General features: G+C 45.3%; 1 protein-coding gene across 2 annotated transcripts in view; it reads left to right on the top strand.

Moving 5' to 3' along the window:
• PDE6B (phosphodiesterase 6B) overlaps positions 1-27,120 on the top strand; it is a 653,633-nt gene that overhangs the window by 493,514 nt on the left and 132,999 nt on the right. For both annotated transcript variants that reach the window (XM_069626382.1, XM_069626383.1), the window contains 2 exons: positions 4,533-4,633; positions 11,941-12,048. In XM_069626382.1, the coding sequence (XP_069482483.1) occupies positions 4,533-4,633; positions 11,941-12,048 (209 nt within the window). The remainder of the gene's footprint in view (positions 1-4,532; positions 4,634-11,940; positions 12,049-27,120) is intronic.

Below are 27,120 nucleotides of genomic sequence, written 5' to 3' on the forward strand. Positions count from 1 at the left end.
GCAACTTATCCATAAAGACCATTTAACTAACTTTTTTCACTGAACATATATATTTAAATTCATGTGTAAATGTCACACTGGTAGTTGGATCCCCATAACCAGGATATTACTTTGCCCTACATATCAAGGAGTATGCCGGCTTTCAAGGAAGCTGCTGGGAGGGAACAGGCACTGGCCCTCATTACGATACTGGCGCTAAACCATGCGCTATTAGCACCATGGTTGGTGCCGGTTACGTAACGAGTCCGCCAATGTTCAATGGGGAATTACCACCCCATTCCAAGGTTGGCGGGGCGGTAATTCCCCATTGGACAATGGCCCTTCCCCATTCCCATTTTTGCCCCACAGGGCTCAATGGGACTGGGGAAGGCGCTAAGTACGGTACCGCAAATTGTAGTACCGTACTTAGCACCAAGGTACCTTTGCGGGTCCCTACTTTAACAGCTGGTCTAGACCAGCCGTTCAGGTCGGGTCCTGCAAAGGGACCTCGTAGTAAGGCGCTAAGTGTTTAACGGCGCCTCAGCCTTTTACGGTGCCATTAAACACTTAGCACCAGGGTCCTAATGAGGACCACTGACTCTCTTTGATGAACAGAAGACAGTAAAAAACAAATGTTCCCACTCGGGTGAGGCTCGTGGTATACATGATAACAGTGAAATCCTTAAACAATTGGAAAAATGCCCAACAAAAAGTAAGTGGTGGGAAGAACACTCATTGCAAAATTACTTTGATGTGGGTAGAATTCTGTGTGGTCTATGGCCCTCATTACAAGTCAGGCGTTAAGGGTTTAACGGCGCCGTCTGCGCCGTTAACCCTTAACGCCTGATTCACACTTTAACGCCTGCTTTTTGCAGGCGTTAATGTCCAAGGCGCTAAGCGACCTTGGTGCTAATTACGGCACCGTAATTTACGGTGCCGTAATTAGCGCCTTCCCCATCCCCATTATGCCCTATGGGGCAAAAATGGGAATGGGGAAGGGCAAATGGTGAATTACCGCCCCACTCACCTTGGAATGGGGCGGTAATTCCGTAATCCACCATGCCGGACTCCGGTATGGACCATGGTGCTAATAGCACCATGGTCCAGCGCTTGACTTGTAATGAGGGCCTATGCATCTTAACAATACTGGGCCTCATTCCGAGTATGGAGGTAGTCATGGTGCTATTTGCACCATGACTACCTCACATACCGGTGCCGTGACTGATTTGGTGAGATGGGGATTTACCGGTCCAGTCCGACCTTGGCGGGACCGGTAAGTCCCCATTCACCAAACCATTCCCCATTCCCATTTGAGCCCCCATAGGGCTCAATGGGAAGGGGGAAGTAGCTAATAACGGTACTGCAATTTGCGGTACTGTTATTGGCTCTGATTTCCCTTAGCGGGTCCCATCCGTAACGCCTGGTAAAACCAGGCGTTAAGGGAGGGACCCGCTAAGGGAACTCGTAGTAGGGTGCAAAGGGATTACCGGCACCGATGTCCTTAGTGGTGCCCGGTATCCCTTTGCCCCCTACTCGGAATGATGCCCACTGTCTTTTGAGGAACAAGACCCTGAGATACTACAGGAATGGGGGCAAGCAACTAGTGAATGTTCAGCAAAGTGTCTTTGTTTTTTTGGTACAATATGTCAAATTGTGCCGCGTCATATTACTTAAACAAATGGATACGATCGAAACAAAACTGGAGGACCTCCCAGTGATCGAGGAAGGAAAAAACGTCATAAAAGGATTGAGTCTAATTTGGTATCTCAAGAAAAAGACTTGAAAATTAAGAAAACAATATAAGTTCTTTTGTGACAAACTTGATTATGTATTAGGGCAGGTCTACACATTTGCAAAAAGGTTCCACTATGTGTGCAAAGAATCTCTTCTTATCACAACTGACTCTGCACGCGCAGTAGTCCGTGATACAGCATCTTTCCTTGAGTCAGACATTTCAAACTGTGAAAATGAAGAACCCACTGTAAGATTACATTTTTTAGAAGAAATGATGCTTCTTTGTCAAGATGGAAAACCATAGAAAAGAGGGAGTGGCTGAGGAAGATAAAGAGGGAGGGGACAGAGCAATTCCTTAAGACGAAAACCCAGAGGGGACAGCGGGGCAAAAAGAACCAACAATCCACAACCAGAGAGATCAACGCGCTTTGCATACCGGATGAAAAAGTAGAGATTTGTTCAAACATCCAAGTGTTCAATTTGCCAAATCATCAGACAACCAAAGAACAATATGGATCTTAAAATTGGCCATGAATTTCTGCCCCACCTCCCATTATAATGGAAATCCCAGAAAAGATTTTAAAAAAAATAGGCTGCATGGTATACTTGACCAAATTCAGGGTGTACAAAAATCCTGTACAACCAAAAATTCGACCAAATAGGGCATACATGACCATTATAGCAAAAAGGGGAATGGGTGTCACCCGCCCCCCTTGCTCGTTATAATGGGAACCCAGGGTTTGCCGGGTGTCCCATGCATAGGGGAATAAAGTTAGAAGAAAAGAAAAAAAGGAAATGACCCTGCAGCACTGGTTCCCAAGCACTTAAGTGAAGGGAACCGGTGTCACAGGGAGTCGACAGCACACAATGAGGTGTGCCGCCAAAAGGTAAGTAAGGAGTGGAGAGTGTATTTGTAGGGTATACTTGAGGAGGCATTTACTTTGGGTTGTTTGGGTCAAGTTAGCTACGGTCTTTTCGGTCACAAACCTTTCCGTTACGGCAATTAACCCAAATCCATTATAATGATGTACAAAGAGCATAGATTTTGATAAATTATGAGTAAAGTTAGGCTACGCAAATTCTGAGCCATCAACGCCAAAAGGTATTTCACACTCGGAACTAGAGGGGGCAATAAGGACCTTACTATATCAGATCTATCTGCTTTAACTATTTTGGCTCATCTGGCTAAAGAAATAGAAGAAGGTGATTCCATTAATCCGTTTGCTCTGGATATCAATCGGGAATGGTCCATGAAAAGCAAATGAAAGTGCAAATCTAAATTCAATCGACCACCTCAATCAAGGGGGGGTTTTCCAAGACCTCATTATAAGGCTGGTGCTCCCGTAATGAAGGGGGCCAGTACGGGACAATCCCCCTTCATTACGGGAGCGCCGATTACAAGCTTCCCGTCGCGGGACCCGGATCGCACACCTGGTAAAACCAGGCGTGTTTTCCGGGTCCCGCGAGGGGAGAGGGAGGCAATAACGGTCCAGATGTAATCTGCCCGTTATTACCTCCCTCCCCATTCCCATTGAGCCCTATGGGGGCTCAAATGGGAATGGGGATGGGTTCCTGCAAGGAGGATTTACCGGGTCCTCCTATGTCAGAGTAACCCGGTAAGTCCCCATTGCAGGAACCTAGTAATGGAGCCCAGAACGGAGGCAGCCATGGAGCTAATAGCTCCATGGTTACCTCCATTCTTGTAATGAGGCCCAGCATCACCATTGGCGTCATCAATGACATCACAAATGACACTCCCATATTTTCCAAAAAACTGGTTTGTTGTCGTTTGGCATGCTAAGCAGCTGCCATTACATTCACTTATAATGGTGTAGACAGACACCACAGGATACAGGTATGTTAGGCATGATGTTGTGCTGCTGGTTTGGCATGATGACATCATTAAAAAAATTGAAGTTATCTTTACTTTTCACGTTATTCATAATTGACAATTGTGATTTAAAAAAGGATTTATTTTTGAACAATTCAATTAGGTATACCTAATGGTGTTCACAAAATGGAATACAATCAATTTACTATTACGTGGGTTGTGTAACGATCTCAATTAGTAGAATAAGGTGCATATTAATTAATACATAGAATGCATATTAACAAAAAAGAACTAGAAAGGTAATGCATTACAGAGTAGCTAATACAATTAATTACTTTGCAAAAGGGATAGATGTAAAGTAATTGTAAAGTGATTTAGTAAATCTAGAAAAAATAACAAAATATGAGTGTTACCGTAATAAAGATTCCTAATGTACATATGTGCACATAAATCTCGAGTACTGAACCAATAAAGTAATTGATTAAGATAACATGTTTCGGCAACTCTGCACACATGTATTCAAAATTGATTTCTGTTTGAGAAATTGATATATTGGTAACTTCAATATAACATGCGCATTGAAACTTTTATTCTTCGTTGTCTTCTTCATTGTCATTTCAAATTGTCAATGACTTTCACACACACATATGATTTCTTTCAAGGATTAAAATGATACTAAAAGAAATCAATCTGTTTGTCCATCATTATATAATATATTAATCTTGTTTTGCCTTCTGTTGTTATTGTGCAGTATTCCGACAAGTTTTTAATTTTTTTAATTATAACTCTGTGGTTAATAATTGATGCTTTGAGATGAATTACATTGTAGTCATAATTTGATTAATTCATGATTGTTGTATGTCTGTTGAAATATAATTTCTCTTTTTACATGATGAGATGAGTTACTGTGTTGAGATGTGCATAGCAACAACTGATTTAAGATTGCAATTATAGTAAATAAAAACTGGTTATGTTTTTTTTTCTGTAGACAATGAATATTTATCAGAACCTTAACCGGAGGCAATTTGAACATGTCATTCATCTGATGGACATTGCTATAATTGCAACTGATTTAGCACTTTATTTTAAGTAAGTGACAATCTTACATCAAATTCCAACTATTAGGATGGTGGTTTTATGACTAATGTAATTAGGAAACGACATTTGAGCAAAAAGGTAGCACCTGCAAAGGAATCCTTACTGAAAAAAACATTATTATTCCACTATAGGTAACAGAAAATATGAACTTAATGGAGCGGAAAATGAAAGCGGATATTGTGCCATTATTGTACTGTCTCCTGGCCCATTGCTGCCTGTGGCCCTAGCCTCCTTATGCCGGAGTGCGCCCTACAGAAAAAGGATTGTGGGTTCACACTTGCAGCTGAGGGCACCACTGTTGAGCTGTCTCCTCACCTGTTGCTTCCTGCGCATCCACCATCCTGACTCTAATGCACCATAGAGCGCTCAACAGAGAAAGGAAGGTAGGTCTCCCTTGTGACGAAGCCAGCGGGCAAATGGCGCTGGTATTGGGGTGTCTCCTCACGCATTGCTGCCTGTGACCCCACCCTCCAGACGCCAAAACGACAGAGAGCACCTGACAGCAAAAATAAGGCGGGTTGCCCTTCCTGCAAAGCCTGCTGGCAAAGGGAACTGCTGTTGGGCTGTCTCCCTGCCCATTGATGCCTGCAGCCACACCCTCCTGATGCCGAAGCGCTGTACAGTGCCCAACACAAAAAAGAAGTTGGGTGCCCTTGCCCTAACCAAGGAACCAGAGCCAGATTTAAATGCTCAAGGGACAAGTCCGAGAGCCTTTCTTTTGGGAGACCAAACACACAACTGGGTTAGCAGACAGCTGAGGGTGCTATAATTGGGAGAAGACATTGAGGAGTAGGGGATATGGACCTTTGCATTGTCCACAAGGCTTTCTGGGGCCTGGGTCCAAAATAACTTCACCTCTCCCTCTTTAAATACCTTCCTACTCGAGCTCTTCGCTCCTCAGGGTCAGTTGCTTCTCCAAGCAACAAGTTGGGGGTAGATCTCTTTCCTCGGCTGGGTCCTCCCTCTGGAACAGCCTCGCTGCCACTCTAAAACATGAGGAGAACCAACTCCGGCTCCGGAAGCACCTCAAGACCTTCCTCTTTGTTTCTGCCTTCGCTCTTCTTCTCCACTGCTGATCTGTCTGCTTCGGTATGGTGCACCTGGTTACTCTCTGACTTCGGGCCCCTGTTCCTGCCGACCCATCCACTCACACCCACTGCCTCCTTGGCAACCCCTGCACTTGGGTCTGTATCTGTAACCCTACAGTCCCCTTACCTGCACTTATAAGACAACCCTTGTCTGTGCGTTATACCCTGCACTTGCCACCCTGCTGTCTGCACTAAAAGTTGTTTTTGTTTTATCCCTTGCTTAGCACTTTCCACTTCTACCCTCCCCCCTGCACTATCCCACTTCCCTCTCCCATCACTTGCGCATTCTTAATGTCACTGGGCCTAGTAAAATCGTTGCTTTGTCCTCCCTTGTTTCCCCTCCCTTGCCCCATCGTGCTCTGAAACACTTGTGTATGAGCACCATACAAATAAAATATCATATCATGTATATCTAAGAGAGTCATGTCAGAGAACAGGCTGGCCGGTCACACTACTTATTGCCACACCATGGGTGGGTTGACAGTTCCCCAATTTGTATTAGTTTTTACCCACAGACATAGCACTAGCGGCTCACGCTTGTAATGTTGCTTTGCTTTCCATACTGTTGCGTTGTGTACTGCTAGGATCAACCAGAGGCCGTCCAAGCTTCCCTGGTTTAGTTGTGTGCCTGTGGGGGGGCCGCACCAAGGGTGCCCCTGAGTGGTTGACCGTTCCCGGCAACAGCTTGAAGGTGCACATTTTTCTGTGGACTAACTTAGGATATGTGGGTCCAAGCCAGTCAAGCCCCCAGTGACTAATATACTTTTGTTTCATGGTTCATGGTTAAACAAGACGAAGATTACAAAAGCACAGTATTAATAAACCATTGCATACTAGGGGTATCCCCTAAGCAATCTATCATTCCTGGCACCAGCTTGGAGAAATGCATGTTCTGCACCGGCTCCTCATTGGGGTATGTGGATGGAGGCCAGCTCAGAATTGCGCAGAAAGGCTTGACACTGGACAGTTAGCTTACATCTGCAACAAGGGAGCTAAGCTCCACACCTGCACTGAACTATATAGTGACGGGACAATAGCTCAGGGGCAAAGTGCTCTCCTTGGAAGCAAGACGACAAGTAGCAATCAGGTCCGCACTTAGAAACCTCTGGGTATTAAGTGCATTATAAATAACCTGTCATATCATATATGCGATATATTGTATATTTAACTAGACATTATTAATTGAAATGGAATGTAGGTTGTATTGATTAGCACTAAATGAAATGGCTCTGTTGCCACTCATATTTTCCCTTGTGATACATTTTAACAGAACTAGCTTGCATAGACTAGCATTGTTTGGATAAACTCCCTAGAGTGAGACATTTTAATTTGGATTTTTTTCTTTCATTGTGTGATTGACATTGGCGGAGGGCAGTAACCAATCGCAGGTTAACTAAACCACTATTAAATTAAATATTGGACCAAGTTCATAAACACTGTGGATAAGTAACTAAGTCCAAACAATGGGAAAAAGAAAAGCAACCACAACCCACTCTGCAACCAACCAGGGCAACAAAAGGATGCATGGTTATTAGTACACCAATTGTGGAAGCCAACATACTAATCAAGGTAACTGAGGGCTTATTAATCACACTACCACCCTAAAAGATGTAAATCTATCTACACCAATGGCAGGAGCAAAATCCGCCAAAAGGAACCGCTTAATCACAAATGATGATCGGCTACTGTTGGTTAAACTCAGTGTCACTACTCCTGTAAAGTCAACCCAAAGCAATAAATCCAGCAAAATGGGGTATCAACCAGCCCACACAACAAACAAGTGGATGCGACTAGGAACAAAAAGCAAACCAAGGATAAAAAGTGACTACACCTACCCCAATTGCCAACTTGGGAGGTACTTTGGAAGTCTTTGAAAAGAACAAATTACTTACTGCTGGTCTTCTTTCTACTAGATGTTTCTCCCACAGATTCCTCATCTTTGATATACCGAGATCCTGCTTGCAGTCTCTGACAATGATTGGACAGCAGAGGGCACTTTGCAGCATCGCGTTAATGTCCCTTGATGGTTTCCATTCCCGCACTCAGACATGACGTCGATGATGTTTTAAATAGCATGCACTGCACCCGCTGCCTCAGTTCTAGTTTTCCCACTTTCTGCACCTTCCCCCTTTTTTCTGTCCCACAACTTCAAGAGGTCCCAGGTGACACCTTCCCAAAAGCTGCAATTCATTGGAGCAGCCCTGAACTCTTACTCGGTGGAAAGCTTCACCTCCCGAGTTGAGGGCTCAACATATCTTGCAGATGGTTACAAGATTTCAGAAAGCCCAACATCCGGCATTCGACTTTAAGAGGTTGCTGGGCCTCATGGCATCCTGCCTGCCTAATGAGGAGGTCCCTCCAGTAGGCCCTCAGATCCTAATAGTCACTTTTCTCAGGCAGGATGATGGACCTTCTACAAGTGCAGAGCAAGGTCGCACAGGATCTCCTTTCGTCGGCTTGCAAGGAGAATGTGATAATGGGGGGAACATTTTTGGCAACTGTGGCCAGAGATAACAATAGTCACAGATACTTCTCTCACTGGCTGGGGATGGCTCATAAGTGGCCTTTAGTTCTCATCAGAATCCAGACTACACATAGACCTTTTAGAGCTGAGGGCAATCAGTCTGGCGCTGATGGCCTTTTTGCAGTCCATACATGGGAAGAGTGTTGTGATAATGACAAACAGCACAGTGGCCATGCATTAACTCAGAAAGAGAGGAGGTGTAGTGTCACTACCACTGTTGCAGAAGGCAATGCAGCTCTGATTTTGGGTGCTAAAAAACAGGTAGTCCTTTTAGAGATCTTTGCCCCTTTGGGATCCCCTCATATAGATTTGTTTGCATCCATTATCAACAGAAAGTGCAACCTGTTTTGCTCCAGGGAATTTCCTCATAGAAGATCACTCTTGTATTCATTTCCACCTGTCCCTGTTATTCCTCATGTCATCAGGAGGTTGAGGAAGTTCGGGAAGTCCATGGTCCTGATTAATCCAGATTGGGCAAGGAGGACGTAGTATCCAGACAGTCTAGACATGTCCATCTGCTCTCCATTCTGTCTTCCACAGAGACTGGACCTACTCTCACAAGAGGGAGGCTGTCTTCATCAATCAGAAATCAGAATTCTGAACCTTCATGCCTGGTTTCTGAGAGGTTAAGATACAAAGTTTAGGACCTCCTGGAAGACGTTATGGAGGTGTTGCTATTGGCTAGAAGACCAGCACTAAAAGCACTATACTGCTGCGTTAGAGTTTTGAAGCTGGTGTAAAGCTAAAGATATCAATCCTTTTTCTTGCAATATACCTGCAGTACTTTCTTTTTTACAGCACCTAGCCCATCAGGGGCTGCAGGCCGTTACAGTCAAGGAATACTCGGTGGTGGTGTCCATTTGAAACCCACGCAAGAGCAGGGCTCTTACTTTAAGATGCCAATGGTCATTGAATTCCTCAAGGGACTATCAAATACTTTCCCACCGGTCCTTTTTCTGGTCCCATCCTGGGATTTAAACCTGGTTTTAACATTCTTAATGGAAGATCCATTTGAACCTCTCCATTTCTGTCCACTCAGGTTATTGACTTTGAAGACAATATTTCTGGTAGACATCACTTCTGCTCGCAGAGTGAGTGAGTGAGTGAGCTGCAAGTTTTGTCATGTAAACCTCCTTTTGTTATATTTTTCAAGTAGAAGGTAGTGTTCAGAGTTCGCCCCTCCTTCAATCCCAAGGTGGTGTCTGAATTCCATCTTGCCCAAAATATTACCTTGCCAGCATTTTATGCACCTCCTCACCCTTCTAACAAGGAAGAGACGTTACATAAGGTAGACCCTAAAAGGACGCTTAGTTTCTATTTTGCTAAAATGGCAAATGACAGGCATGAAGGCCAACTGTTTATTGGTTACACTGCTCACAGGCTAGGCTGGGTTGTGACTAAACAATTGTTGTCACGTCGAATCATTCTTTGTATTTCAGAATGCTATTCTATGGCTGGAAAGGATGTCCCAGAAAGTCTCATTCCACTAGAGGAGTGGCAACCACATCGGCTCTCCAAAGAGGTATATCAGTGCAGGACATTTGTAATGCTGCAACTTGGTCCTTACTATGTACTTTTTGAAAACAATACTGTTTGGACACTCTGTTGGGTCAGGACGCTCAGTTTGGAAGAGGAGTGCTCCACAATATTAATCAATAATGAAAACACTGGACAAAAATTCACTTCTACCACTTCCATCTATAAAACTGCTATGGGAGTCTATCAACGATGAGAAATCCGTGGGAGGCTAAAATACATTAGAAGAACAGATTACTTACTCGTGGTAATGTTATTTCTACTGGTTTGTTCCCACAGATTTCTCATTGCCCTCCCAGCCTTGCCCTCTAGCTGTCGATGAATTTTTGAATTCACTGCTTTCTTTCAACGCCCATGCAGGTTTTTGGTAATCCTCAAGTCAGCTGTTTTGTCATGCCGGCCTGAGGCCACTTCGGACCATCCTGCCAACCTCCTGACGCCCCTAGCATAGTTATACCTGTCTTGTGGTGGAGACATTCCTCAGGGGAGGCGGCCTTGCAGTTTCTTCTCTTCAGTCCTCTGCGTCCTTGTGCAGGTTTCGAGTCTTCTCACCAGTCTCCAGGAGTTCCAGTCGACTACTTCTCTGGCAGTTGCGCCACTTCTCAGTGTGGCAGGTCACAACTTCTGAAGCTCTGGGCCTGGTAGTAGGGAGCAGAATTTTGCTGGTCTCCTTGTTTTCTAGTGCTCCATGATGTCTGTGTAGGATGTCTCCCTCATTCTGCTTCGAATGAGGATGAACCCACCTCTGCATCTTTTCTCCGCAGGCTGGTAAGCAGCACTTCAGCTTGTGCTCTCGTTCTTTGTGTCAGTGTTGTGCAGATTTTAAATCCATCTCTGAAAAGAGGTCAAGCAATCCATTGGTATTGTGAATGCAACTGCCCCAGGTCAGAATCTAAGCCAGATGAACAACACTCACAGTGACTTGGTGAAATCCCTAAATAACCAATAAAGATATTGGCTTCCTGGGATAGAAGAGGATGACAGATATCCCTGATAAGGGATGGCCTGTGCTCTGAGGGGAAGCACCACCTTGGGATCCCCCTTGCCATGTCCCCTAGGGGGTTTAGCATAGCAGCCCAACTCCCTTGGGGAGAGAGGATGAATTCCCTTGATTTGTCACAGTGTGCAATCATTGGTAGTAAACGGGTATCACTGATTGCTTGAAGCCATCACCAAGGGAATCTTGGGTATTGTGGGTTATCTTCCTTGCTGCTAAAAAATAAAATGAAACGATTGCAATTTGTAGTAGAAATTGGTATTCACTCTCTTCTGTCTTGATCAAGTTTGCTAACTTACAAACTTCTTACAAGATGTGTCTGAGTAGGAATGTATCCTGCTGCAGCTGAGCATAAGTGCTTCCTGATTCTTGAGAATCCTTGTGAGCCTATGGGACCAATATTTCCATTGGAGCTGCTCCCCCATTCTTGGATCTACGAGAAGACCCACAATAAGGTTTCAATATACTTGGATTTTGTGTTAAGGTCGTACATCAAAAAAGGCCCAAAAAGTATTATAGTTTTAAATGCGAGGAGTTTAGGACCTAGCCTCTCTACTCCACTGCTGTCAAGCTCAAGAAACTGTTGGAATTAATCTTGATCTCTAGATTTACTTTTTACAAATGTTCATATGTTTCTCTATAAATTATGATAGCATAAGCCAAATAGAATTCCCAAATGCTTCATGTTTTTATCTCGGAATATTAAATCCTTCCTTTTTAATTAATTGTGTGGATACAAATTACTTAACGGTTACAGTGTTTCAAGAAATAGTGCTGGTTATATGCATATTTGAAGCACTCATTGGTATCAAACTAAGATATGATGGATTTCACAATTTGGAACTACAGGCCAACAAATAGAGATTAATTTTGGGGTGTAGTAAAGATCAGAGAGGTCACCAGGGTAATTATCAGCTACCAGTTACCTTTTGTATTACTATGGCCAGCATAAATGTATGACATCGAGGCTGGGAAGGAGCATGGCATTGGTTGGGGTGGGGACTGCAATGTTGTTGTTTTTTGTTGGTTTGGTTTGTTACACTAAAGTCCTTTTCCATTATATCACATACTGAAGTGTAATCCTTTGTAATTCATGTGATTTATTAATTAAAACAATGTTTATACTGTCATATAATATTGTTCTCATTCACAGAAAGAGGACAATGTTTCAGAAAATTGTTGATGAATCAAAGACGTATGAAGATCAGCTAAAATGGAACGAGTATATGTCCTTGGAGACCACTCGGAAAGAGATTGTCATGTGAGTAAATGTCAAATCTAAAAACCTAATCAGTGTGTTCCGCAAACAGGATCATTCTAAATGGGCCTCTAAATCTGGCAGAGAAGACCATCTCTGGACCCCGTGCACCTCCATGGTCCACTACCACTGATTTTCCTTATTTTCTGTGACTTTTATCGCTCCAGTCAGAGAATACTCACTGACCTGAGTGTGCATGTGTGCACAAAGTAGTGTAATTGCAGCCTACTGAACAAACATGGTTGCTGTCATTACAGTGAATTCCTTGGGATTCCGCCTGCTTTTTATTCTTGTAAAAATTAGACAGAAATCCACAGGAATGTAAGATTCCTCACGTGCATCAATGCAGACGTAGAGATGCTGGGAAACACTGGGAAGGTATTTCCTGGTCTGTCCTCTGCTTAGTCGGGGAAACCTTGAAGGCATGCTCACACCGGAAAAATACTGCCTGCCAGGGAAAAGCCCAAGACACTCTTGCAAGGATAACAGGTATTTATTTCTGCCAAAATAAAAATGCATCAGCGCAGAACTCGGCTGCCACGGAACTCGGCTGCCACGGAACCCTCTGAGGTCCGTTGGCATGTGCAGTACATTATAAGCACAAACAGCGTTGCTAATGATGTCATCATATATAGTACAATTCTACAATATGGATTGGCAGAGACTTATAGATGTAGGGCCTGCTCCATATGGGATACTAGGCCATTGGATCATCTTCATCTGTTCATCTTGGTTCACGTGGGTACTGCTGGGCTCATCATATACGGTGAGCTGACCTAACAATTAATTAGCTGCTCTGACCCACAATGTTATTCTTAGGATTGTAACAATGCACCTGGCAGATACAGGGATCGGCTCGCGGGAGAGCTGAAGTCACACTAACTCACACACACTTCAGTCGCTCCCAGACAGATCAGCAACTCTCAAGGTCTTCCACATTAGTTTTAGGCTATAATTCTGATGCCACCGTGCACCTTGCTGCACAAATAACATGACACATTCCTGAAGGTGCGATATCCTTCTGATGTTAGTGATCGATCGAGGGGTGTAAATGTTTTGTGGTCTGGGTTTGGATGGTGCTGTGGCATGCAGGGAACATGGGATGAAAGCATGGCAATGCTGTATTTCTCATGTGGGGATCGTGGGGGCAGGAGGGCCTTGGCTATCTGCTCTGTGGGATGGTGCTGTCAAAAGGCACTCTGCTCCCTTCTCATGACCTTGCAGGGCACATTCTTCCCACGGCGCGAGGGTCTGTAACTTGCTGAACAATGGAGGAGGTTGTGGATCTCAGACCTGGCCAGGGTGGGGGTGGTGTTTGCGCTCATGCAAAGGGCCTAATACTAACACACAAAATGTTCTTTGCCGCGTTTGGTCGTAACCTCTAAGATGGCTGCCGCTTGCCAAGATGGCGTTCACACTCGCATCTACCATACAGCTTGTAATGCATGCACTAAGGTGGTCGTGCACCCCCTTCATGTGCAGCACCCTGTTCTCTGGATGTGCTCTATTAGCGTCTAGTTCTTGTTCAGTATTGCCTCGGGGGGGGGTGGGAAGACCCGCTCTCCTTCCCAACAACCTCACCAAAATGGCATGGATGGGTGAAAACGCATGGAAAGCTTGGCTCTGGGTGCTTTGACTGATCACTGATATTTTGAACAGCCATCAAAATGAGACTGTCTGACATGTGCAAGTGTTTGCCAAGCACGCTCTTGTCTGGTTTACTGTTGTTGCCAGATGATACGAAAATCCAGTGACTTCTCCTTGCAACAATGATTGCTACACAAAGCATTATTTTTAAACACACGCTAATCAGCAATACATATGTCTTCTCCTGGACAGCTGCAACTTCTAATCCCTTGAGTATCTTTGTTTTTTCTGGCAGAGGCCCTTCGTTTCATTTCAGGAATTTGATTGAGTCAGTAGACGCAACATTACAAGCCCTTTGTCTTCCTCATGACATCATAGGAACTGATATCACAAACTTTGTTGGTGAGGGATTCCTAAGAAATTATAATGCACTCAGATGACGTAACAAGTGGATAGAACAAATCCAACAATAAATCTATATAAAATCAGGTATCAGAGTAGAAGAGTTTATATTCTGTAACAACCTCAAATAGAAATGTATGCAACAATAAAGGTGAAACGTGCCTGATGGAAGCCAGAACAAAATAACCCACATCTCACAGTAGCAAGTAAAAGGCGCCCTATAGTGTAGCTTGTTTGTTTCTTATTAATCACGCAGGGTTTGCCAAGACTTGTGAAGTAACCATGGATCCAATTTACCTCCTGAGGTTGGTTCTCTGTAAATGTAGTTTTATGATGCATAGCTTGGCCTCGTGTAGTTAGGAAGGAAATACTTAAGACTTCCTCTGAGGCAATGCTCTTGTGATCCCTTTTGTGGCTCATGCTTTGGCCAAACACCTTCATCGCAATCCAAGCAACCAATGGGTAATCAAGAAACTGAGAGGTTCCTAGGTAACTCTTTTGAGCATAATAGTGACACTTGTTCTCGATAGAAACCAGGCTACACCTAGGTCTACTAAATTACCTTCTTCTGTCTTTTCATCACAGTAGTTGGAAGCATCAAGGCCCAACGATGAGTGATAAGAGCCAATCAAGCACTCTTTCATAGCCTGCTCCCATTCGGCTCCATCCTTAGAACCAGGATGAAGCAAAGAAACAAAGACAAGCCTACTGTGGGCTCCAGCTTATGAGTATGGCCCATGGCTCGTGTGAAAGAATAACTTCAGTCTGGCAATCAGCAGGGTGAAAGGGAATTCATAATAGTTATCCCCTAAGGCAAAGGGGAAAGGGCAAAAGGGGAATAATATGTTCTTGCTGGTAGGCATTATTGCATAAACTTTCACAAACCCTGAAAAGGAGTCCTGCAGGCAAAAGACTGTAATGGCGGTACCAGGGACCCCAAAGAGCTACTATTATTTTTATTTCAGGAACTGTTTCAAGACTAGAACTTTGGGACGCAAGACACTTGATTCTACTTGAGAGTAAATCATTTTGGACTTCAATTTCATGGTAATGGGACTTGGACACTATTGTAGGGTGCTGTATTAATGTTGTTACTCCTCCATCCTGATACTCTTGACCCAGCTATCCCTCTTAAGTTGGCCCACCCTACCAGCCTTTATCCAATCCATTTCTGGAGATATAATAAAGCTGTTGAAATGTATTTTGTATCTTGAGAGGTTTGTACATCGCACAGCATCACAATACTACAATACCACAAAGGGCTTCATTAGAAGTTGCTAGAAGCTGTTAGAAGCACAGTGTACACCGTGACGCAAAGGCATCAAGATTCCCTAAAATGTCATCTTTTGGGATACAGAAATGGTGTTCACTTTTAGTTTTTTCAATTTTAAGTAGAATTTTATGAACTAAGTGAAGTAACAGCAATAAGGGGCATGGTATCCCAAAATGTATCCAACCTCTAATGAATTGCTTTGAAGACAAATAGATCTATAAAATAAACATTCTGTACAAAATGCTAATTCAAACATGGTAGAAGGTGATATCCTGGTGGTGTGGTAAGGCGCTAAGAAAAAAAGCTCTAGAATTAGTAAGCAGAAAGTTTGAATTTCCTAGATTTTACTACATTCTGGAAGGCTGCAGGCTTTTGATAATATTTGTAATTTCTGAAATAGAGACCGTTGTAAACTCAAATAGGTGAGTGGATTGAGGGGATGGGGCAAGGGGATCAGGGGGTACTTCTGTTAGTATTAATTTGGTGGTTTTCGCTGCAATTTTCATTTGGAGTAAGGAGATTTTGTCCAGTAGTGCCTTTTGAATGCTGGAGCACCAGGTGATGTCTTTAAGGCAGCTATCTGGAGGGAAAACTGGCGATTTGAGTTCGCGCAAGATGGCAAAGAGCTCCCTCGAGCCTGAATTGGCCTTTTCTATTTGCTCCTTGTCAGTCAAGCTTTTTGCTTGGAGGATGGCCTGTTTGTAGGATTTGGCTAGTGGGGTAAAGTGACCTTTATTCTCAGCTGAAGGAGACTTTTTCCACATAGTCTCAGCTGCTTGCTTAGTGGAGCGTGATGCTTTGAGGTCAGGGGTGTACCAGGCGTTCAGGTGAGCTATTGCTTTAGGTTTACATTTATTCATGGTGGTTACCTTGTTGATAGCTAGTTGGAGTGTTTGGTTGTAAAGTTCTACCATGGAGTTAGGATCATAGATTGAGTGATGGTAGTCCATTAGAGGTGCAGCAGCAAGAGCATGTTAGCTGTAGTGATATTACGAGCATTTCTTGAGAGGGAAGTTGGTGCAGATTGAGGTGTGGCACAGGTTTGACTGTTCTTGGGGATGGTAAAAAAAATGACATTATGGTGAGACCAGGGCTATGGAGTGTTGGATATGATATTGGTGTTGCAGTTAGCATCTGCCAACCGGTATAACAGGCAACCTTTGTCATGAGTGGAGGATGTGATGCATTGGGTGAAGCCCAAGGATTCGATAGAGTTGGCTAGGACACTTTCATTATCATTGTTAGAGCCCAGATTTACTCACCCATGAGGACGATTCTGGAGTATGGCTTAGTGTTGCATGAGAGGAAATGTGCAATGTCTTCCTTGAAGGATACAGGGGGACCGAAGTCTATAGATGAGGGATGGTTTATGGTCTTTCCATCGAAAAGTTCACAACAAAATGATTTGCATCGAAAATGACCCATCTAAATATTTTGCATTGAATGCATTTTTTTGTATATCTTTTTTTTGGGGGGGTCCCCCCGCCAACTCCCTGTTTTTTACCCTTAAAAACCATAAAAACGTAAATGGACCCGTTGCCCCACACATATATGCATTCGATGCATATTTGTTTGATGGATAAGTTTTGATCGAAAAGGTTTTGTTGGAAACTTTTTCGATGGAAAGACTGGCTTCCATGAGGTATATAGTTAGTGTGGCTATGTCAGAGAGGGACAATTTGATTGAAATCAGTTACCCTGACTGTAATGCTTGGTTGGACATTTCTCTGATGGCCAGGTGATTCTTGGCTATGATGGCCAACCCTCCTCCTTTGGTGAGTAATCTGTAGTTATCCGGGATGAAAGGGAGAGTGATTGTCCAGCGGCTGCATGCAGCCACGTTTCTGTGATGGCTATTATGTCGAGGTGCTCCTCCATGGTGCTCTTCATCTCTCCTATTCATCTCTCCTATTTACTCTAACTGCTACACTATCACCTATCCTACCTCCACTTGGAAGCCTGGAAGGAAAATGTTCAAGAAAGATCTCCTGGTGTCCAACCAAGGCCTGCCCATTGATGACACCTATGTCAACGATTCTTCGAGGCAGACTGTCACTACATCCTTTGTGTTGTGCCCTCTCCGGACCTATGGACTCCCCATGTGGTCTCAGTCCTCTCCCCTTTCTCTAGGTCACTAAGTCACAAGTCAAACAGGGTCTGACCGACAGTTAGTTACCCATGCCAAGGGGGGTACCCATGGCTAGGAGAAAGAGTAAGAAGTCCCCCTCTGTGAAGGGTGCTCCTTCTTTTCCAGCTGTTTCTACAGCACACACTGTGGTCCCAGCTCCTGAGGGATTAGGACCAGTGGTGACCCTTGACTCAACTCTTGAGGGCGAAGAGCCCGAGGACTCTCCTCGGTTCCATGTGTTGATTCCGCCGCAAAAATATTGCGATGCAAAAATATTGCCACCCCCGGCAACCCCTGTAAAAAAATGTATGTGCAGGGGACACCCCCGCAACCCCTGCTCCCACATAATATCCCCCCAAAAAATGTAGTGATACCCTCTCCTCAGGGAGAGGTACTCAACCCAGAGGATCACCCTGAAGGTGGGCTCTCTAGGTGGATTTTGGATTTTTGTAAGGGTCAAAGAGAGTGCCACTCTCTTGAGAGCCTAAGAAAACTGGTCCAGGCCAGTTTTTTTGGGAGGGTGAGCTCCTTTACAGTAAGCCCACTCAGCCTAAACCTGGTGCAGTCAAGAGGTTGGTTGTACCCTAGACATACAGGCCCTTCCTTTTCAGTTTGGCACATAAGGTGCCCTTAGCTGGTCATCTTGGCACCAGGAAGACCAAGCAAAGGCTCTCAGCCCACTCCTATTGGCCAAGAATGGGAGTAGAAGTGGAAGCTCAATGCAAGACCTGTCCCACTTGTCAGCTGTCTGGCAAGACTGGAAGCAGTATCATTGCCCCCACTGCAGCCTTTGCCAGTGGTTGGTACACCATTTGAGAGGATGAGCATCAACATTGTTGGTCCCCTACACCCTCCCACATCAAATGGACACAGGTTCATCCTGGTACTGGTAGATCATGCCACCAGGTACCCAGAGGCTATACCCATTTGGACCATAACATTCAAGGTGGTTGCCAGGGCTCTTCTGGGCATTTTCACCAGAGTGGATATCCTAAATAGGTGATCTCTGACAGAGGAACCAACTTCATGTCTAGCTACATGCAAGCTATGTGGAAGGAACATGGTGTAACTTATACGTTCTCCACCTCCTACCATCTACAGACCAGTGGTCTGGTTGAGATATTTAATAAGGCTCTCATGCGCATGTTGGGTGCTTTGGAAGAGCCCCTAAGGAGGAAATGGGATCTCCTCCTACCATGCCTGTTGTTTGCTTACAGAGAGGTGCCACAAGAGGGTGTTGGTTTCAGCCCCTTTTTGGACATCCAGTGAGGGGCTCCGCCTTAGTACAAGAAGGTTTGGAAGACACCCCTCCAGGTCCTGCCAAGCAAGTGGGGACTATGTGTTAGGTCTCAGAAGGAGAATGGCACAGATGATGGGCCCGGCAACAGCAAATCATAAGGCAAACCGAGAATTGAACAAGTAGTGGCATCACCTTAAGGCCTTTCATGTGGATTGGACTCCTGGTGTCTAGATCCTTGTGGTGGAGCCTACCAAGCCCCGAGCTTTGGAAGATAAATTGACTGGACCCTTCAAGATAATCTCCAAGATGGGTGAAGTCAACTATCTGGTTGACATGGGTGTTCCAGGGGTAGCCTCTCAGGTCTTCCACGTCAACAGGCTCAAGCCTTTCCACAGGAGAGGAGAAGTCTCATGCCTCTTGCTAGCGTCAGAGCAAGAAGAGGATGAGAGTGAGCCCCTTCCTGATTTTGCTGCATAGCAGCCCTCAGGATGGCTCAGTGGAGTGGGTGCAGCTCTCTCCAGATCTGGCTCCAGAGCAGCAGAGGACCTGCAGGGCTTTGCTCCAGCAGTATGCCCCTCTGTTCTCACTAACAGCAAGCCTCACCCAATGGTGTAGGCATGATATTGACACTGGAGACAGTGTACTTGTCAAAAACAGATGCTACTGGATGTCAGACACTGTTAAGAACCACATCCAGGCAGAAGTTGCCAGGATGTTTACTTGGGTGTTATTGAACCCTCAACCCCATGGTCCAGCCCAGTGGTCCTTGTCCCCAAGGCAAATTCTCAGGAAGATACCAAGGATTTGAGGTTCTGTGTGGACTACAGAGGAGTCAATGCAGTCACCAAGACTGATACACACCCATTGCCCAGGGCTGATTAGCTTGTGGACAAGATAGGTGCTGCCAAGTTTGTGAGCACCTTTGACCTCACATCAGGCTATTGGCAAATAGCTTGTAGTGGCCAGGCCAAGGAGAAAACAGCTTGCTCAAGACCAGAAGGGCTCTACCAGTTTAGGGTTATGCCTTTTGAGTTGAAGAAGGCGCCTGCCACCTTCCAAATGTTAGTCAACCATGCTATCAGTGAGCTGGAGGCCTTTTGTGTGGCCTACCTGGATGACATTTCTGTCTACAGTTCCACCTGGGAAGAGCATTTGGCACACTTGGATAAGGTGTTGCAGGCCAGAAAAAGGGCCAACCTCACTATCAAGGCAACCAAGTGCCAGATAGCACAGGGGAAGGTTACCTACCTTGGTCATGAGGTAGGAGGGGGTCAAATTCAACCTCTGCCTAATAAAGCACACGCTGTATAGAACTGGGGTACTCCTTCTACTCAAACCCAGGTAAGAGCTTTTTTGGACCTCACTGGGTACTATCGGAACTTCATGGCAGACTATGGCACCATAGCTGCAACTCTGACATCACCCAAGCAGCTTAAGAAAGTTCATTGGAGTGTAGACTGTTAAAGGGCCTCTGATGGCTTGAATAAAATTCTGTGCATGGCACCTTTGTGTGCCCCTGACCACAGCAAACCCTTTATTGTGCAAACTGAGGACCATGACACTGTATTAGAGTTGTCCTGCCTCAGTTATACGACAAAGGAAGAGAATATTCCATAATTTTCATCAGTAGCCAACTCAAGGGTAGGGAGCTTAGGTGGGCCACTGTTAAAAAGGAGTGTTTTTGCATAATTTGGGCACTTAGGCATTTTAGACCTTACCTTACAGGGGTTGGCTTTAAGGTCCAAACTGACCATAAGCCCTTAAAATGGCTTATACATATGAAGGGTGAACACCACAAACGGCTCAGGTGGTCAATTAGCCTGCCAAGGCTAGACTTCAGCATTGAGCATAGGCCAGGGAAGAGTCATGACAATGCAGATGGCCTATCCAGAAGGTATGTTGACTGTCTGGATGAGGGTTACAATCTCGTGCGAGATCAGTTTCCCTTACCTCAGTCTGGGGGCAGGGGAGTATGTGATGCTGGAAATACCTTATGGAGGGACAGGGCCTCCAAGTCCTTGTGCTACCACTTCTCTGTGTTAGATTTCTCTATGTTTTCTGCCACTGAGGTCCAGCTGTACTGCTGGCAGTGCAGCTCTTCATGTTTATCTTTTGGTGAACAACACCCATGGGATACCCATATAGCACCCATGGGTGGGGGTACACCCTTGAATCCCTTATGTGTGTTCTTGGGCACTTGTGTGTTGCCCACAGAGCAGAGTATGGGCTAGTGGCAGCTACATGCTGACTTGGCAGTGGCTCTGAGTGTCCTCCATTTTGGAACACCCGGGCCCTGCCATAGGAATCAATGGATTCCTGATAAAAGGCAAGATGGCCCCTGTGGCCTCTTGGTTTTTATTGCCCTTTACATTGTTTCCCAAAGTCCTGGGAAGCCCTGTCTCTGTTCCCTTCCTCCTGAATGGCTGTTGGGTGGAAACACCATATATGTCTCTGTTCCCGTTCCTCCTGACTGGCTGTTGGGTGGAAATGCCATGTATGGCTCTGGGGCTGGTTCCTGTCAGACTGACTGGTGCCTTCCCACAGGCTGTATGTTGTGGGTACACCCGGATGTGTGACCTGTTTGAATGGATTTGGGAGTCAACTCACACTCTCTGTTGTCGGTGTCTGGCTTCTGTGTGTGTGTGTGTGTGTGTGACACAATGAATGAGACGAGACAGCCCTGACTGAAACTGACTTGAATGCAGTGTAGTGTGCTGAAAGGCTGATACTTACACCAATCCACATTCTTTGTTGTGGGTGTCTGGGTGGAGTTAATGCCCTGAATGCCTGTGAGTCTGATTGGCTGCCTGCCTGCATGAATGCCCTTCTGCGTGATTGGCTGACTGAGCCTGGCTGAGCCAGAGTGAATGGGGAACAGATGTGTATATCTGGGGACCTCATTTACCAATTTCTTCAGAAGCTGAAGCTGAAGCCGGAAGAAGCTGTTCATTGAAGCGCAGCTGGAGGAGAAGTCTGCTGCTGCATTTCTTTGTGTAATCTAAAAGCTGATGTGTTCTTCCAAAGACTGATCCAGAAAGGACCTACAAAAGACACCTCTCCCTAAGCTATGAGGGACCATTGTGCAAACTGCTGCTCTTCATCCGAAGTGCCCTGGAAGCCAGTCCTCTGTACCTGCCTTCCAGAGAAGGGGTCTTCATGAGTCCTGAAGATGGGTGCCTGGACATCTCGTGTTGAAGAAGTCCATTGGTGTCACCCAGGTTCCAGAGGTGGGTTTCGTGACCGCCCTGAAGCCGTTGCTGTCTACCTCCCAGAAGAGGAGGTACCCTGGCACAGTGCTGCTGGACACTCAGAGCTGCTAAAGTTCCAAACTGTCTAGGAACATTTCAAGAGACATCCTTACCATCATCACTGACCTCTATTTTCCGCTGGATAGATTCCAGAGTCGCTGAGTGCACTGGAAGGTCTGTCAGTCGGTTTCCTGCCACCAGAAGTAACAAAGATGTCCAGAGGGTCCAAACATGGTGAACGTCTGTGGGCCACTCAAATGGTCGAGTCCAGGTCACCGGAGTTCCGAGTTGCAGCATCAAAGAAATGAAATTCGGAAAACAGCGATATTCCGAAACCTGACTCCAAAAGCGACCTATGCACCTGTCGCTGCCAGAAGTCATCGAAGGTTCCCAGGGGTCTTACTCTCATCTGCCAAGCCTTTAAGGAGCCAACAGCAGGTTTCTTCTGCACAGGATTTCTACAGTCTGAGAAATTGGTGAGCAAAAGACAGCACTGCGATGAGTAAAACTACTACACTTCAGAAATACTTTGGTTCCATTTTTCTTATTGGACTCAGCATCCCAGTGGCTCCTTCTTCCAAGGGTGGTCCATCCTCAGAGGGAATTGTGAAGTGAAACCGAGAAACTCTGCCAATTAGCCTGCCAGGCACCAAAGGTACTGTGACAAGGAAGAGCATCTTCTAGCCTCAGGAGTCGTCCAGTGGTCTCAGATTCATTTTGGATTCTACTCTCCTGTGGCCTCTCAGATACTTCGGGGGTGGTTGAACCTTTTCAAAGAAAGCAGAAGGTAATTGAACATGAATGGCCTGGGCAGTAAAAGACAAAATAAGTTACTCCCTAACTTTTCCCTTACAGGTTGCCCGGGTGGGGGAGGAGGGGTCTTCACACAGAATTGTATATCTAGTCTAAACAGAGCATTCTGCCACTGTTCACAACTAACCTGCCTTTCTTCCCTATTTTATGCTGATACACCTCACTTAAAAATGCACATGCCTATTTAAAACTGTCTGCAGTTAGTGCATCTATTACTAAATTTAAGTATTGTGTGGTATCACATAGATTGCATATATTTGCCATTCTTTGAATAGGTATTGCAAGTACAAAGTGTTATTATTTATAAGTATTTGTCTTTGGGTAGCAAACCTTATTTTATATAAAGAAGCTGTGTTATCACCTAACATAGTGTGTGGACATTCCTTTGTGGGGGCTTTGGGGAAACACTGTACTTAAGAACCATCCTGAAAGTTTAAGCCTGGTTGCTCATCCATTGCTACCAAATTGAGAGGCCTTGCTGGGGTGTTCTGTGCCTTTATCCTACCATATTGAGGGCAGAAGTACAGACACCCCCCTCCAGTCTTTACAGGCTTCATCAGGCTTAGTAGACGATTTTGAGACTTTTTGGCTATCTCTTGGATTTACTTACTTAGTTTCTCTAGGGGACTTTTCCAAGTCTTTGGTTCTCCTTTTCATTTTCTTTGTAGACTTCTCCTCAGTCTTCTGGGTTTTGGAAACTCTTGTACAATATCTTTCTTAAGTGTCTCCAAAGTCTCTCCTTCTCTTAAATTACTCGGGATACTGAACAGGTTATCATGCCGTGTTCTTTCGAGAGAGGGGCGCCTGCTACCTTTTTTTATTTTTGGAAGGGACTTGGGGTTGGTCACCCTAAGTTACCTAGGGCAACCAGACGTGGACTCCCTGCTCACTGTGCTCAGAGAGGCACAGCTTCACCTCACTGATGAGGCCCAACAAGGCTGAAACACGTGTATGGGTTGCTGTTGGTACTCTTGTTCAGAGGGGAATTGCCATAGCATTTCGGTGCTGGACTGTCCAATGCTGGCGGGACAATGACTGATATGCAAATTAATATTTTTCATCTGTGAAAGGTACAGTGAGCAAAAAGCAGATGGCTGCGAACTCTCAAAGTGGTTAAAAACCACTGAACAGGTTATCATGCCGTATTCTTTCAAGAGAGGGGCGCTTGCTACCTTTTTGGTATTTTTGGAAGGAACTTGGGGTTGGTCACCATAAGTTACCTGGGGGCAACCAGATGTGGACTCCCTGCTCACTGTGCTCAGAGAGGCACAGCTTCACCTCACTGCTGAGGCCCAACAAGGCTGAAACACGTGTATGGGGTTGCTGTTGGTCCTCTTGTTCAGAGGGGAATTGTCATAGCATTTTGGTGCTGGACTACCCATGTGGGCGGGACAAAGACTGATATGCAAATGAATATTTCCCATCTGATAAACGTACAGTGAGCAAAAAGCAGATGGCTGTGAACTCTCAAAGTGGTTAAAAACCACTGAACAGGTTATCATGCCGTGTTCTTTTGAGATAGGGGCGCCTGCTACCTTTTTTTTATTTTTGGAAGGAACTTGGGGTTGGTCACCCTAAGTTACCTGGGGGCAACCAGACGTGGACTCCCTGCTCACTGTGCTCAGGGAGGCACAGCTTCACCTCACTGATGAGGCCCAACAAGGCTGATAAACTTGTATGAGGTTGCTGTTGGTACTCTTGTCCAGAGGGGAATTGTCATAGCATTTTGGTGCTGGACTGCCCATGTGGGCGGGACAAAGACTGATATGCAAATGAATATTTCCCATCTGATAAACGTACAGTGAGCAAAAAGCAGATGGCTGCGAACTCTCAAAGTGGTTAAAAACCACTGAACAGGTTATCATGCCGTGTTCTTTCGAGAGAGGGGCGCCTGCTACCTTTTTTATATTTTTGGAAGGAACTTGGGGTTGGTCACCATAAGTTACCTGGGGGCAACCAGAGGTGGACTCCCTGCTCACTGTGCTCAGAGAGGCACAGCGTCACCTCACTGATGAGGCCCAACAAGGCTGAAACACGTGTATGGGGTTGCTGTTGGTACTCTTGTTCAAAGGGGAATTGTCATAGCATTTCGGTGCTGGACTGTCCATGTGGGCGGGACAAAGACTGATATGCAAATGAATATTCCCCATCTGTGAAAGGTACAGTGAGCAAAAAGCAGACGGCTGCGAACTCTCAAAGTGGTTAAAAACCACTGCACAGGTTATCATGCCGTGTTCTTTCGAGAGAGGGGAGCCTGCTACCTTTTTTGTATTTTTAGAAGGAACTTGGGGTAGTTCACCCTATGTTACCTGGGGCAACCAGACGTGGACTCCCTGCTCACTGTGCTCAGAAAGGCACAGCTTCACCTCACTGATGAGGCCCAACAAGGCTGAAACACATGTATGGGGTTGCTGTTGGTACTCTTGTTCAGAGGGGAATTGTCATAGCATGTCGGTGCTGGACTGCCCATGTGGCCGAGACAATGACTGATATGCATCTGTGAAAGGTACAGTGAGCAAAAAGCAGATGGCTGCGAAATCTCAAAGTGGTTAAAAACCACTGAACAGGTTATCATGCCGTGTTCTTTCGACAGAGGGGCGCCTGCTACCTTTTTTGTATACTCGGGATACTGAATTTCTCTTTATGTGTTTCTCTGCATTTCTATAGTTCTTTAACTCCTTTTGTATAAGACATTTGATATCATGATCCACCTCCTCTGATTCACTGTCTTTCACCTTGAGATAATTATAGCAGGCCCAATAGTTATTTGTATTCTCTTGTCTAGTTCATATATTTCTGAGACACGTAAAAGACGTTTCGTACTGGTTCTTGTTTTTAACTTCTGACCCTTCACTGGGAAGAGTAGATTGAATCCCTGCTTGTTTCTTACTATTCTTCTTAATCTCCGGCCACTCACTGGGACGAGTAGTTTGCATCCCTGAGTGTTTTTCACATGTCTTACTTTCGGACCTCTTACTGGGATGAGTATGCTGAGTCCCACAATTTTGTCTTACTCTTCTCAGTCTCGGGTAACTCACTGGGATGAGTAGACTGAGCACTAGAGTGTTTCTCACTCTCGTTAGTTTCACTGGGACAAGTAGGCTGATGGTACTCTTCTTTCCTGTGAGCCCTCCCGAGTCTCCCGCCATCCCCGTTACCTTGTATCCCACAGGGTGGCATCACCGGGTCTGCTCACAGGATACGGACTTCCCTTGTAATCAGGACAGCTTTGGTTCTCGCTCCGACTCCTTCTGTTTCTTCTCCACAGCTCTGCAGCACCAGTGCCCCAGCAACCTCGACGTAGTTGCCAGATGGATCAGTCCGCCTCTCCTGGGTGACGCCACCACCTTCGACTGGTTCTCTCGCATGAGGTTTTCTTCCCTTACTCTCTTGTGCCTTCAGCTTCCTCAGTGCTTCTTGCACACAGCATCTTGTGGCTTACTCCGACAGAGGATCTCTCTGCCTTCCTCAGCACTTCCGACTCGGCTGATTTGAAACTCCCGGGTTTTGCTTCTCACTTCCAGTAGTCCATCTTCCATTTTTATGATAGATTGGTGGGTCCTTCCCAGCGGGGGATTATAGTTAAGCACTCTTCATTATTTGTTCATTCTTCTTCATCACAGTAGTGTTGGTTCCCAACCACTGAGTAATCAATGTTTCTAGCTCAGCATTCTTCTTCTTCACTGTATATTGACTGTATTGTTTCTCAGTTTGGATTGTGGGTCTTATGTCACAATAACAAGCAGTGGCCTGGTTTGATGGATGTCTCTGAAGTTCTGATGTTACTGTTGTGCCACACGAGGGGGCTCTAGGGCTTTCCTTTGCGGATCGGGGGCCCTTGTCCACCAGAGGGGAGTCTTTCCCTGTGAGGTCCACCATGCTGCCACCCCCAAGGGGATTATTGCATAGTGGGCTAACCTTCCTAGCCTCACAAGGAAATCTCCTCTCTGGGGACAAGTGACTGAATCCTGTGATTCGTCACATACACTTTTCCTTATGAGATTGGCTTCCCCACCTTCCTTAAATTGTACTTTGTATGTTGGAACTTCTCCATTTGTTCCCCAATCCCAGATTGGTTGTTCTAAATTCTCGAGGTCTCTTTCCCAAGAATCTAGGGGTGAGTAGGTAGTACGGGGATGATTAGAGTTTTCTAATAGGTTACTGAAATTGGTACCTCCTCAGAATGCCCAGGACAATTGCTGATTTAATGAGTACAGGCTGATTTCGTCCCCCGACAGTGAGGGGTACCCTTGCATATGTCTCATCATTACCAATGTGGGGTACCCTTGGATATGTCTCTTCATCCCTGTGGACATGGGTGATCCTGACAGGTTGCCCACCCTTTAAATATTTGGCATATACCAGGTCGCACAGCAGTTTGTTT

This window comes from Ambystoma mexicanum, chromosome 6p (genome assembly GCF_040938575.1).
Source record: "Ambystoma mexicanum isolate Mex_15411 chromosome 6p, UKY_AmexF1_1, whole genome shotgun sequence".
NCBI classification, from domain to species: Eukaryota; Metazoa; Chordata; class Amphibia; order Caudata; family Ambystomatidae; genus Ambystoma; species Ambystoma mexicanum.